General features: G+C 36.4%; 1 protein-coding gene across 6 annotated transcripts in view; it reads left to right on the plus strand.

Annotated features, from left to right (window-relative positions):
• The window catches only part of LOC134198710 (uncharacterized), a 44,074-nt gene that overhangs the window by 5,630 nt on the left and 23,209 nt on the right, over window positions 1-15,235 (plus strand). For 2 of the 6 annotated variants that reach the window (XM_062674339.1, XM_062674338.1), the window contains exons 1-5: window positions 10,696-11,968; window positions 13,365-13,541; window positions 13,801-13,948; window positions 14,390-14,546; window positions 15,067-15,206. In XM_062674339.1, coding sequence (XP_062530323.1) covers window positions 11,782-11,968; window positions 13,365-13,541; window positions 13,801-13,948; window positions 14,390-14,546; window positions 15,067-15,206 — 809 coding nt within the window. In that variant the 5' untranslated portion in view covers window positions 10,696-11,781. Of the gene's footprint in view, window positions 1-1,654; window positions 1,737-2,801; window positions 2,848-10,695; window positions 11,969-13,364; window positions 13,542-13,800; window positions 13,949-14,389; window positions 14,547-15,066; window positions 15,207-15,235 lie in introns of those variants that run through there. The other 4 variants (XM_062674335.1, XM_062674337.1, XM_062674334.1 and 1 more) reach the window with 3 other exon arrangements.

A 15,235-nucleotide genomic window follows, 5' to 3' on the forward strand; every position in this document is an offset into this window, starting at 1 on the left:
GAGAAGATTACCACTACACGTAACGCACATACCTGTCCGATCCTGCGGACCGAATGGTAAACAGTCGCCATCGCCCTAAACACGTCATTTCGGATCCTCCCGATCCACTATCGCGATCCACGATCAGCTTTTAGCTACCTCGAGCACCAGTCTCCGTTCTCATCGAAAGGGTTCAGTAAGTAAATTAATCCACAGACCCAGCCCACTGAGTTTCTCACGGGTTCTTCTTAGTGCGTCGTATTTCCGATCCGGTTGTAGATTCTGCGAAGCACTGCTCTTGTTAGGGCTAGTGTTGGTAACGTCCTCAGGTTAGAGCCCCGTGAGCTCTCCTACTTGTTAGGTTACGTCAGCAAAATGGACCGAAATTTAGTATAAACCAAATAACCTTGCACCCCACGATATAGTGACAGGAAGAAACGCGAGATGAAATCGTAAAAGTAGTCGTTTTAATTACGCTAAATAAAATCGAAATATTGTAAAAAAAATCTCGTAAACCCAATCAGTAACTTGCACCCTAGCAAGACGTCATACTGTTCGTTGTAGTGGCCAACCGGTAGATCGCGCTCGACCGGTCGATCGTGGAAGACAAAAAAATATAAATAAATATCTAGAACAGACTGTGCAACGCAATCACCAATTGCTGCAGGCATCATCTTCATTTTGTATCATTTGTTAATGACCATTACGTCACATTATTTATCCTCTCTTCCACACAATAGTTCTCTTTTCTATACTAATATATAAATCTACACTGGTTTTTACGGATGTTCCGTTATAACTACTGAACCATGCATCCGATTGACTTGAAACTTGGTATCCATGTAGAAAATACATGTAATTAATGGATAGGCTAATATTTATATGAGTGTTGGACTCCCTACACCAGTTGCAGGGTCGTTAATGATGAAAATCTTTGTGGGGGTGAGAAATAATAATGTTAATTTTGAATGCCCAGCGAAGCGGACGGGTACAGCTAGTATTATATAATTTCAGCGGTATGTTAATCTTTTTAATAAAAGAAAATATACTCTTACTCCTTATTTGTATACTGAACTACATTATTTCATTAAATTTCAAGAAATGTTATTGGTGGATAGTAGAGTGTTTCGTCAGTAAACAGTATAGATCTTAGTTCAAATTAAGTTGGCCATCCCTGGTATAGTGATCATTATTTTTGTATGAAAAAATAAGGACAAGAGCCAAAAAAAAAACTACATAGTTTACTTTATCGGTAAAACAGGTTGTGTTTTAAGCTAAAGGTTCGTCCAAAGTTAATGGACACATTGTCATCTTTTTTTTTTTCTAAACGATTATTTGCGAACTTCATTATTATACATTTATATTATATTTTTAAATTTAAATATTATAATTCAGTATATTAAAATTTAATTGAAAAATAGTCCTACAAATAAAAAGACAAAAAAACGCGTCTTAAAAAACAGCACTGTCCTGCCGAAAACAGTATGAATACCATATTATTATCTATGTATTAGTTATCATCTATAGCTACCTCGTGCATTTTGACCCCAAATGACGTCACTCCTAAAGTGTCGTTTAGCATTGCCGATGCTCCCCAGCGGCAGTGGCTGTTCGAGATGATAGCGGTTCGTTTATCTCAACATAAAGAGCGAATCATTGGAATGTTCTATTCCAGATACCCGTCAATAATAACCAGTGCGTTTCCGGAATGGCGGGAACTGATCGTGAAAAGACTTGTAATAATGTCTGAAGACTTCGTAAGTCCGAAATCTTAGTACTTTATGACTTGAATGATTTTGATTTTGTTTCTTCATTCCGTCTGCGATTATCCTGTCGTATAAATCAGAATCTTTATCTTTCATTCCATTCGATTGACTTATTTTTATTGGCTTTGTAGACGGGCTTGCGTACGGCCCATCTGATGGTAAGTAACGAGGTAGAAGCGGAGAGCTCGAATCGGACGAACCGATGGTCCGAGAGTGTCTCCGCACCCTCGAGGAGGCGCCAGTAACGGTCACGGCGCGCAGTGGACGAAAACGCGAATGACACGTCTACGTGTGATTCCCCGTTCCACCGCACGCTAGTCGCAACCGAACCTCTGTTTAGAAAACAGAAACCGGTCGCGAAAGCCCACTCCGACAGGGTCCGTCAGAGTCCGTGCGGTTGGAACTCCACGCTGCACATTTAGCGTTGAGGTCCCCGCCAGTATCACCGGGCGAGACTTGAAGCGATGAACTAACGCTTCGAGCCCACCCAGGAACCGCTCGAACACGGCGAGACTCCTGTTCGGAGGCAACCCTTTACGACTATGGCGTCTATATCCACGCTATCGCGCGCCCGGTGAAGGCACCTCCCCGTATGCGAGGCCTTTAACCTTCACCGTCGGGAGCAGCTGTAAAACGACTGCCGCCGACCGCGGGGTGTCCGGTTTCTTTGACTCCCACCCCTTCCCTTTAGCCCCGGTTACCGGGGGCTTTCCTTGAGCGCACCAGATGCGCCGTAAGGTTGTCCACCAATTTAAGCGATGAAAAAGTTACATCTTTTGATATGGGCCGCCCTTAATTTTGCTACGACGCATATAAAGGCACCTTGCGCAAAACATAATTCGAGGGTCAGCAGAAGAATAGTTAGTCCGTTGTGTTCAAATATTATTTATTCCGAAACTATTTTCATTACTACTGACCTTTTTTTTTATTGGTGGAATCGATTATCCTAATAGAACACTGTCTTCAGTTTTAGACTTGATATGCTCTTTGTGGGAAACCCTGAAAAGTATCAGTAGAAAATAATGCAGATCTCATCAGCTTAAATTTAATTCACAGGAAAAGGAGAATTGGATGAACAACGCGGAAGCTTCTATAGACAATGGTGAGTTTATTGATTTTCTTACACTTCAATGTTTACGTAATAACAGTAACTATAGTGACGACGAGAGAGGGAGAGTAGTAAAAACCACAAAATGTAATTTACAGTACGGGATCCGGTTACAAGATTCTAGAACATTCAAGCTGATAATTAAAATTAAAATTTTGCACAATGTATTTATGAATAGAGGAGGTAGATATCGGATAATTTACCTAAGGCTGGGAATAAAAATCCGTATCATCTAGTTCGACTTTATGTATGTAATAACTTGAATCATTTTCACAAAAATTTATGTCCGTTAACGTAAAACGGTAAAAAATATCGTAAAAATCCCAACAACTTCTGATTGCTTTCGGAACTCTGAAGTTATACGAAAACGCAGTAAGCGTGATAATGCCGCCGGCCTAATCGATTTTGGGAAACTTCAAAAAGATCACGTGATCTGCTTAAAATACAAACACCCCGCCAGTGCGGCAATATTGCTCTGACAATAATTACTCATCAAAAGGCTTCTTTTGTTTTTGCAATAAAGGTGAAATTTAGTAACATTAAGTTGAAATGTTGTCTTGAGTTTTTGAACCGTATAGAGTAGTCAACTAGCGTAGTTAAATATCCACGTTCAGTAGCACCAAATAGTGTTTATTTTTGTGTAATGAGAATGGGATTTTAAATTTCGCTTAAACAAAAAGTTAGGACAGGCGAATTAGCTTCAAATTCTTAGGATGAGTACAGCAATGGTCATTAAGGCTGCACGGTACTGTAACAGTCCATACTCTAGTAAATAATAATACTTAAAAATATTAGTAAAAACACTAATTGATATTAATGACTAGATTAAATTATAAGTTAATTTGAAATATCAACTGACATGGTAATAAATCTTCCAGAATCTCAACCAGACTTAGAAGTCATTGAACCTTTCATAGAAACGATAGATGTGGACCAAGATTTGGACAACGAAACAAGGAAGTACAGGAGAAGAATCGAAGAGAGCAGTGAAACCAATGGAAAGGTTATTGAAATAAAATCCGAACCTACAGATTTTGAAGATCTGATTGACTCATTACAAAATACCAAAATACCATTACACACACTGTATTTACACACTGGCAAAACAGAAAAAATGATCGAAAATGAAACATGCAATAATGTTTCTGGTGAAGATGTGGTAAAGACTGAAAAAAATAAAGATATTTCCCCTAATCTTGATTACCTTCGCGAAACAATCGAAAATTCAAATGAAGCGAAAACTACACTAATTGAGGAAATAGTACCGAAAATTGCTGGCGTCTACGGCAACGTGCATGATTGTCAAGAAAGTAAAGATCCACGAGCTACAAAAGTATGTGAAGATGAAGCAATGCTTGAAGGTGCAACTAAATGTTACCGAGATGCAATCAACGATGTGTCTAAGGCAGTAGATACACAAGAAAGAATCTTGCAAGACACAAATATAATATTAAAGTCTGAACTGGAAGAACAATTGCATTTGAATATTTTTGATAATGTGATAGAATTTGCTGATAACAAAGTCCAGTCTATTGAAAATGATCATGTAAATACAGGTGAGTTTTAATTTACATCACTTCCAGTAAATGAAAATATTTGGTTTTAGTTTACAAATTAGTGATATTTCTGCGATTCTAACATTTATATATCACGCAGTATAACAGATTTATCAGATAATTATGATATTAAGATATTGAAAAGGGTTTTTTTTTTAAATAAATTCAATGCATTCCTCAGCCTCTTACATAATGTATTGGCATTATTTCTGTTAATAATTATTTACTATTGCAGCTAACGTTATTCAGACCAAAAACGATTTAACTTTACAAAGTCGGTTAAGTTGTGAACATGGAAATAGTACATCCACTTCTGAATTAAAATATCTTGATTTGAAAGAAGATGCAATGAAAATGTCAAAAAACAAGCCGCACGGTTGTAACTTAAATGACTGTTCAAAACAACTGACAATTTGGGAAATACAAACTGATGGTAGTAAAATTACGAATCCAAATAATTCTGGCATCAGTAATACAGTGAACAACACTTTGTTCTTAGAAAGTAAATCTGGTGCACAAAGCGAAACTAGAACAGACGATAGTATGAAAGTGAAAATGTGTAGTTACTTATTTCATAAACCCCGAAATCGTTCGTATGATCCTACACAGCTTTGCAAGAATCCGGACTTTAACAAGAAGTTGAAAAGATTAACGAATGCATTCTTAAGTTCGCCGCGTAACAGGGTACTGCTCAATGCTTGCAGGCCGATCACTGTTGATGTAATGAAGGCGATTGAATCCAAACTGTTCAACGGTACAGTGTACTTGAAGGACTGCGACCAACTGAACTCGAATGTTCCAGACCGCGGCGCCGTTAGCGACACTGCGACGCGAGTTCCTTCAACAATCGCTTCCCGGAGCTCTACAAATATTCGTTTAGTCAATCCTAATCATTTAATGTCGCTATCGAAATGTTACACATCGAATTTAACACAAGAAAGTTGTGGTGATGCGATGGAGATAAACAGGAAGATCAATCAACCAGATATAACAGAAGTTCCTTGCTCAAATCAATGTTGGCTGACAATTGAAGTACCTTCTCTGACCGTGCGAACTAATAATGAAAGTATAACTGCAACTCCAGAACTCAATTCAAACCTATCGTGTACAGAAAAAGGAACTGGTATTTCGTCCAAAAAGAAACCAAGAAAAGAACTTTCAGTTGTGAATGATTGTATTCTTACCCACGACATCCTCAACAAAATGTTAGTAAAAATGGATGAAGAAGAACATTTTTATAATCCTTCCAGAGTAACTTTAGGTGCGTCGTCTCGGATACTGAAGCCAAGCACAAACACAAGTAATCCCAGTGATGAAATCAAAATCTGTCCCTGTAGGTCTCCTGCACAAAATACAACAAAAATTGTGTCAGCTGTCGAACTGTTGAGTGAGCGAAATTATTCCGCTGCTAGTGACAGCCCTATCGTTACAGAAAAAATCTTGGTTGACTGCGAATGTAAAATCGTTGAACCAGTACTCGCGCAGGAACAATACCAGACTGACCAACATGAAATGATATTTATGACATCTAACGTAAAGACTCTAGTGATAGAGCCAATCTTCAACCATGCTGCCGAACAATCTAAACAACTTATTTTTTTGGCGTCGCTTGCGTCTCAACAAACGTTAGATAAACGGAAAGAAATAGATAAATCTCCTGATTTTATCATTGAAAACAACTACGACATCACCGAAAATATCGTAAAAGTTGACGCTATTTCCAAGCCTAATAAAAGTGTAAATAACTCTCCCCACACAAGAAGCCTATTGGGACACATACGTAAACCTCGTGTAAAAAAAATTAGTGATATACTTACATAGTTTCCTAACGCGACTCAATTTCTGTTTGATCAGAGTACAGTGATGGATGATAATGTAAACATACCAGTTAATTGCAATGGTACATATCCCGGACGTCCATCTGAGAACAAATTATAAACGGTGAATCAACGCGAGAGATCACGCCGATCGTCGAATTGGATACATAACAAATCAACCCACTACTTGTTGTCGAGTCGGCACTGTAACAACTCACCGAAATTAGAAAAAATATTTCTCTATTCCAAACTTAATTAATGAATCTGGATGACAATATAAATAATAAAAGTGAAAAGGAGAAACCCCATTTTGGGCCTAAGCGTTACATGAATGGGATATGTACCAAAAAATTCGTCTATTTTGCTTGATTAACCTATTGAAATCTTAGCTTCATTGACAATGGCCAAGTGTAGAAAATAAGTTGAATTCAATTTTTTGTTTTAAACAATCTTTGTAAACATCTGCAACACTTATTTCAATATACGTAACTAGCTCCACAAACGTGCGGATTAGAATTAGAGCATCCATAAAATAGGATCGATTTAGTGGAAATCGAGTGTAAAAAATAATTAATACTCTTTTGCTTTAGGATAAATGACTGTTTTTACAGGTATTTTAATCAATGTAAATAGAGTATGGCCATCGAATCGTGACACAACTACTTACAATGGCGGCAATTCAAAATATCTACAACTGACAACATTAAATATGAAAGGGTAGTTTTGCATTTTTATATTAATGTGACTATGCCATAGAAAAATACAAATGTATCAAATCGTGTTATGTTATCTTTAATGTTGCCAACTGAAGATATTTTGGATTGCCGCTATTTAGTTGTGCCATGATTCGCTGGCCAGACTGTAAACTTAATCTCATTGAATAACATAACGTAAAGCACCAAAATCTACTAACAAAAATCATTAAAAGAAATAAATAACTGTGCCATTTAGTTATGACACGAAATCATGTCGGCAACTGCGGCAATTCAAAATATTTTCAACTGGCAATCTTAAATATAACTTGAAAAAGTCGATTTGGTACTTTGAGTTTTTCTATGGTGTAGTTACATTAATAATTTTACTGGTGGTAGGATCTCTTGTGAGTCCGTGCCTCCCGCCCGCTTATTTTTGCCGTAAAGCAGTAATGCGTTTCGGCTTCAAGGGCGGGGCAGCCGTTGTAACTGTACTGAGACCTTAGAACTTATATCTCAAGGTGGGTGGCGCATTTACGTCGTAGATGTCTATGGGCTCCAGTAACCACTTAACATCAGGTGGGCTGTGAGCTCGTCGATGGGTATCTAAGCAATAAAAAATAAAAATAAAAAAGGCATAAAATAAAATGAAATGAAATGTGATGAGATAATATGGGAGCACGTAATGATTTATATTTTATACAAAAAAGTTATCATATAAATATAGTTTTTCATATAAAAAAGTTTTCATTAAAATTAAAATAAGACTGACCTAAAGGTCTTAGTTACCAGGTCATAAAATCCCTTAAAAAATCATTTCGTGCGCAGCGCGTATCGCATTACGTTGTTTTTGATTTTTGGCTTTCGTTCGTTTTCGTAAACAACCTAACACGCGATTTCTCGTAACAGGTTCCATTTTTATTTTAAAGCAACCTGTTGCTGCAACAGGTTTCGTAAAAAATTACTCATCTTTAGTAGGAAACAGCCTCAAAAATATCGTTTTATTAAAATATCTCGAACAATAAACATAACCTAAAATGTAAACATTGTCTGATTTTACCAATTTGGCCATTGCTGGGAGACCTGAAAATTGGGCTCATGAAACCTTCTTAGGTATTGTAACTTATGCCCAAATTCTAGCACTGTAACGCCAGGCCCAAGTTTGTATGGATTTCGGGTTTGTCCTTTGTCGAATTTTAATCTCAGAGCACTAAAAGAGACTTATGATGTGAATAATGAAAAATCTAAAACATTTACCGTGATTGGCTTGCCGAAGCGGCTCCGAGCGGCGCCGACAAATCACGAAGCGCTCCACACAGTCTCGCGACTCGCGTTCGCGACTAATTCAGTGTGTTCGTGACTGCCGTGCTTACTCCGCGTACCATTAAAATGAGCAATGCCGATATAATCCAAGCCGCCGAATTCATCGAACGCCGAACGTTCTACGTGTTATGTTAGTACAGTGGTCTCGAACCTACCGATTTTTCGGTATTTGTACCGACATGGGCTCTGTTCTACCGAAATATAACGATTTTTCTACGATTTCAGAGTATATATGGAAATTCTACCGATTTTACATTTTTAAGTAGGTAGCCCTTTTCATTTAACTTTAATGTTACGGGGAAGCCCTTAATATTTATTAAGTATGGATGGATCTAGTGCAGAATGTTCCATATATTTTGGGGAATACCCTTATGTCCTACAGCTCGATGCTATAAGGGGCTCTGGAATTTACCTGTCTAGTCTATATAAACAGGAATTCGTTTAATTTTTTCATTAATTTTCTTAACTTTGAAGAGAGAGTAACTTTCCTAAAGAGTGCCTACAAAATAAGAGAAGTTCAAATTCAAATTCAAATGTCGTCTGACGAAGAGCCAACAAGCACAAGTGCGAGTGTAAGAAGAGAAAAATATGTATTTATTTTTTATTTTATTGCTTAGTTGTGCGAACGATCTCACAGCCCACCTGGTGTTAAGTGGTTACTGGAGCCCATAGACATCTACAACGTAAATGCGTCACCCACCTAGAGATATAAGTTCTAAGATCTCAGTATAGTTACAACGGCTGCCCTACCCTTCAGACCGAAACGCATTACTGCTTCACGGCAGAAATAGGCGGGGCGGTGGTACCTACCCGCGCGGACTCACAAGAGGTCCTACCACCAGTAATTACGCAAATTATAATTTTGCGGGTTTGATTTCTATTACACGATGTTATTCCTTCACCGTGGAAGTCAATCGTAAACATTTGTTGAGTACGTATTTCATTAGAAAAATTGGTACCCGCCTGCGGGATTCGAACACCGGTGCATCGCTCAACACGTAAGTATGCACCGGACGTCTTATCCTTTAGGCCACGACGACTTCCAAATGTGTGTATGTACAATATTATAGAAAAAAATGGGAAGAAGAGTTTCCAGACTGGCTCAAGATAGTCTCTTTCCTGTGTTGTCTAATTTCATCTTTAATATTTTATCACTTCCCCATTCATACGCTATCTATCGTTGAACGCATATTTTCACATATTAATCTTTTGAAAACAAAACAGCGAAATAGGCTGTCTACTGAATCAATCACTGTTCTATTACATGCAAAACGACTTTAACACAGCTAATTGTTATGATTTTGAAATTAATTCGAAGATGAAAGCGGCTATGGCCAAAAGAATATTGGTATAAAAAATAATTATACTTTAAGTATGATTGTTATAAATTAGTCTGTAAGTTTTTTTCCCCTGTATAGTCTAAATAAACGCATTTGATTGAACATTGTATTTTTTTGTCAAATACCGTTTTTGGGTTCAAATATACCGATTTCGCTCCAAGAAATATGACGTTCGAGAGACTTTTTGGCGGGAACGCGAGGTGTGAAGTTGTGCGATTTGTTTTGTCTATTTAGTGTTTCTTCAGGTTTAAATGTGTAATAACGGTGGTTTATTAACTGTTTAGTATCTGTGAAAGTGCACAAATTTGGGAAAATGAAACAAAGCCGTTGGACATAACTTTTACCACCATTTTACTGAGATTATATTTCATCACAAATCATCTCATTTCATTTAATTTCATCCCAGTTGATTAATGTCTCAAATTCTTCATTTTATTTCACTCCAAATTATTAATTTTCATAAAAATATTATCTCATCTCATTTCAATTTATTTCATTTCATGCCATGGCATGTTTTATATTAATCAGCTTCATTTCATAATATTATATTACTTTAAAAAAAATATATATATATATATATATATATAGAAGATTAGACTGTATGGTGTGATACCTTTGACTTTCCATTTGGAAAAATAAAACTACTACTACTGTCACTGACGTTCGAGACCACTGTGTTATTTAATGTGTTTATTGCAGTTTATTGTATGTTTTGGTCATAGACCTATATAGTAGGGACACGACATATTGTTCTATACGTACAATTGCTTATATAAATAGCACCCATTTTGAAGGCACATACATAAACATATATCTATCTCGTTCTTACTCAGCACTTTAACTCGCAGGAAAACAATATAACAGTATTTCAGTGCGTACATAAAATGAAACATGAATATACGTAAATATCTCCGTCTCCGTCTAATGAGGCCGAAAATCCGCCATGCTTAGCGCGCCAAATGTCATTGTCACGTCAGTTCGGCCGTCTGTTTTGGGTTGTACATTATTTATTGACTTTGATATCGATTTAATATGATTAATTATATAAAATTTCATAATTTATCATGCTTAAAACATACAAAAATAATAATTAAAACGTATTTTATAGGATCTCAAGAAAGTCGATGCCCTAAAACTATTATCTATATGTATTTAAATTCATTATGGAGCCCTCATCCGAAAAATCCATTTTTCGGTCGGAATCTATTGATCATGACACTAATCATAAATACCACTTTAAAATATGTCATCAAAACATATTTAGACATTCTGTTTAGATATTTCGGGAAAAAGGCTACCGACAAAATCTCTTCGGAACTATTTAAATAAAATAGTTTTATTCCGCAGTGAGTAAAACACTATTGTAAATTTGTTAAATATTTAATAATTAAGTGATTTTAGAGCGGAAGTCACAAGGAATGACGTTTGTAATTAATGAATAAATGTTCTGTAGGTGTTTTTTTTTCACGCGGTCCCTTGATAAGTTTAAAATTTGAATCACTCTCAAGCGAAAGTGATTCAAATGGTGCGGCGCACCTTCTTTGGGGTGCGCTGCGGTAGTATGTTACGGACTTTAGAGTCAGCAAAACAATTAAAATAGATTGTTATAGTCTAAGAAAAACACGTACTCAAAATACGATAACATTTAGCATACTAGAAATGGACTGATGGCTTTGAACTACGCCATATCTTTATGTTTTGCGACAAACGACAACTTTATAAAATCAGTGTAGCAACTTTTAAAAATCATCATATCGTTTACTTGGCAAATTCGAAGGACGAACTTGTCTTAGATTTCACCCATCTAAATCATATCATATTTGCACATAACAATATACCTACTTACTTCCCATTAAAGTATAAATTCTACAAATAAATAATACTCAACAATATTTAAAATAAAATGAGCCAAGAACGTTTATCGATAAAACCTGATAACATTGAAATCTTTTGTACAGCACTAAAGCCGCCATGTTTTGTGGCCAGATGACGTCACAGTGGCACGAAATTTTGGTTGACGTTTCATTTCCATAGGTTTCCTACTTCATTGGTTTTGGTAGGTTTCATGCTTCAGTGGTTATAGGGTTTAATTTTAATGCAGTGTTTGCGCCTGCGTATTGGTTTAGGTTTTGTGTTGATTGTTGCTGAATTTTTGTTTGTGTCAATATTTTCATCTCCTTGATAAATTCCTTTTACAATTATGCCAAAAACTAAAGCTGAAAAGAATCGTGAATACTGGCGAAAAAAAAATGCAAATAAAATTAAAAAAAACCCCAAAAGTTCTACGGAACGTGTCCGAGAGTTTCGTGCTCGTCAAAAAAAGTTATTATCACATGTACAATATGAAATTATTAGTTCTAACATGAATGTGCCTGGTGTACAAAATAGTAAGTACTTGAATATTTTGTAATATTTTTAATACAAAATTTAATAAATAAAGAACAATGACCACATAATAATATGTATGGAATTCCGTCTTAAGTTGTTGCATAATAAATCTTTATTATTTATAGACTACGCTTTATATATTATCGAATAAAAGTGTTCGCTTCCCCATAATTAACCGGGTTTTCAAGTAATTAAACCAAAACGGACATAACCTATAAATAATGTTAAGCCCACAAACAAATCATAAACATATAATCATAGTTTTCACACACCGACTTCTCATTATCAGATCCTCAAACATCAACATGATTACAGAATTACAGAAACTCAAGAGTTCATAAACAAAACATATAAACGTCCTGGCGTAATAAAACACTTATGTACGTAACAATTGTTGATGTACCTTATGTACATGTGTATGTACATATGTATGTGTATGTACATGTACACCTTGATGTATCTTAAAATCATAATTCCGGTCCTGTACAAAACATTTCTGTAGTGAAATTGATTGTAACAAATGAGAAAACTATTTCGATGCTATTTTGATTCTGCAACATGCAACTTTGCTAGATGACTTTTGGTCATTCTCCTTTAATATTTAATCATTAAATTTCATTATTATTTCTTACTCATAAATCACATGTATAACCTCATCAAACCACAAATTACGAAGCACTCCACACGGTCTGCGTCCCCAACAAGTTCAATGTGTTTTTGACGTCCGTGCATGCCGTGGCTCTATCCCGATCCTGTAGACCGAATGGTAAACGGTCGACGTCGCCCAAAGCACGTCATTACGGATCCTCCCGATCCATTAACGCTGCTTTTAGGACCACAAGCACCGGTCACCGTCCTCGTCGAACCTGTCGCTTGCGATGAAGGGCTCGACCAGCGAATTAACCCATAGACACAGCCCACTGAGTTTCTTGCTGGATCTTCTCAGTGGGTCGCGTTTTTGATCCCTGCGAAGCACTGCTCTTGCCAGGATCAGTGTTAGCAACACTCCGGTCTGGGCCCCGTGAACTCACCTACACACATTAGGGTGAAGCTGAAATAGCCTCAAGGCTATCAGCATAGGTAGGAAAAAAGTGGCTCTCGGAGTGCCCTGAGATACTTTTGTTAATAGTTTCATTGGAGTAAAGTTGAGTGTCGTTCGTGACCGCCGTGCTTACTCAGCGTATCATTAAAATGAGCATTGCCTAATTCATTGAACGCCGAGTGTTCTACGTGTTATGTTAGTATGTGTTTAATGCATGTGTTTGCGCCTGCTTATTAGAAAGTTTTAGTATAAGTGTGTTGATTGTTGATAAATTTTGGAACGAAGTTCCTTATTTATTTGTGTCAATATTTTCAACTCCTTGATAAATTAATTTTACAATTATGCCAAAAAAGCTGAAAAGAATCGTGAATACTGGTGGAAAAAAAATGGATATAAAATAAAAAAAAACCCCAAAAGTTCTACGGAACGTGTCCGAGAATTTCGTGCTCGTCAAAAAAGGCTATTATCACATGTACAAAATGAAAATAATAGGTCTAACGTGAATGATAATGTGCCCAGTGTACCAAATAGTAAGTACTTGAATATTTTCTAATATTTTTAATACAAATTGAATAAATAAATTTTAATATTTAATCATTAAATTTCATTATTATTTCTTACTACTCATAAATCTACTTACTACTTATAATAATGTGTATAGCCTTATTTATGTTTCTTTTTTTTTTAAGTGAAACTTGTGTATGTGAATATGTTTCAACAAAATAATCTAAATCTCTAAATTAAATCTTACTCAAACTAAGCATAACTAACTTGTTCCATTTTAACTAGATATCCTGAACAACCTTGCATTGGAAAGCTCTGAACATCAAAAGAATCATATATTGGTTTCGGAGAACCAACTGATAGATGAAATGAAATCAAATAAAGAACTCTGGACAAATATGAAGATGCATTTTGAAACTAACAGATTGCCATGGTAAGTAGCTGTTTTAAAGAATAATATGTATATAGATTCGATGCACATATAGTGAAATCCAGAATTTTAAACAGAGATTACAAGTAACTAATTAAAACTTTGTATTGATATTATTATGATCTATTAATTAACTTTTATTGTTCTTTAGGTGGGTGAACGACCTCTTGATCCCACTTATGATATAACCTACAAAATGAACTGTTAAAAAGATAGCACAAAATCTCTGTTTCTTATTAAATTGGTCATGTGAAAAAACGTCTAAATTTAGTTTATTTATATTTTTTTAAGTCAGTTTAACATATATAGAGTTATATAATATGACAATCTAGTCAGTAATATCGCTATTCATCAGAGGCTGCAAATGATTTCACTGATTCTGGTCTTTCAACCACACTTCTCACGTATAGTCAAATTATACTAATGTTTCAAAAATATTAACAGGTACCACATGAAAACTGTAATACTGGACAAGCTGAAGACACTTTATGCGGCAGATGATAAAAGTGAAAATGTATCTGCTAAGGACCGAATGTCCCAGATGGATTGGATTATATTTGACTTTGCTCTCGTCCATGAGAAAATAGATCTAATTGGAAAAGTAAGTTGGCTGAATATCAAGTACAATACTAAAATAAAATTTTGGAAACTATTTGTACATACCCTACGTATTTTTTTTTATTGCTTAGATGGGTGGACGAGCTCACAGCCCACTTGGTGTTAAGTGGTTACTGGAGCCCATTGACATTTACAACGCAAATACGCCACCCACCTTGAAATATAAGTTCTAAGGTCTCAGTATAGTTACAACGGCTGCTCCGCCCTTCAAGCCGAAACGCATTACTGCTTTACGGCAGAAACAGGCGGGGTGGTGGTACCTTTGGGAGTCTGAACGACGGAGGGAAGATCTTCCACCGAGCGGGTGATATTTGCTCGGTAGACCGACGGTCCGAATGTTGTTGTTCGGAACTTGTATATATGCGCTTTATCTTGAAAATGTCGTAAGCGAGATTCAGGCATCTGTCAATTATCTTGCGTTGTATGGTGGCCACAGTACCCACCCGCGCCGACTCACAAGAGGTCCTACCACCAGTAAAAGTATAGAACTATCTAACTTTCAGGATGTTATGAGATGTCAAACTCAGGACCGTCAGCCGTTGATTGATCTCTTCGAGCTGGTGACGAAGTTTGACATAGAGGACAGGTCCAGAGACAGTCTGGCCGGCGCCTGGACTGCGGCCACCGCCCTCTACAACTCGAGGTAAGCTTAAAGACGGCCTTCTGTTAAGA

This window comes from Bombyx mori, chromosome 20 (genome assembly GCF_030269925.1).
Source record: "Bombyx mori chromosome 20, ASM3026992v2".
Taxonomy (NCBI): Eukaryota; Metazoa; Arthropoda; class Insecta; order Lepidoptera; family Bombycidae; genus Bombyx; species Bombyx mori.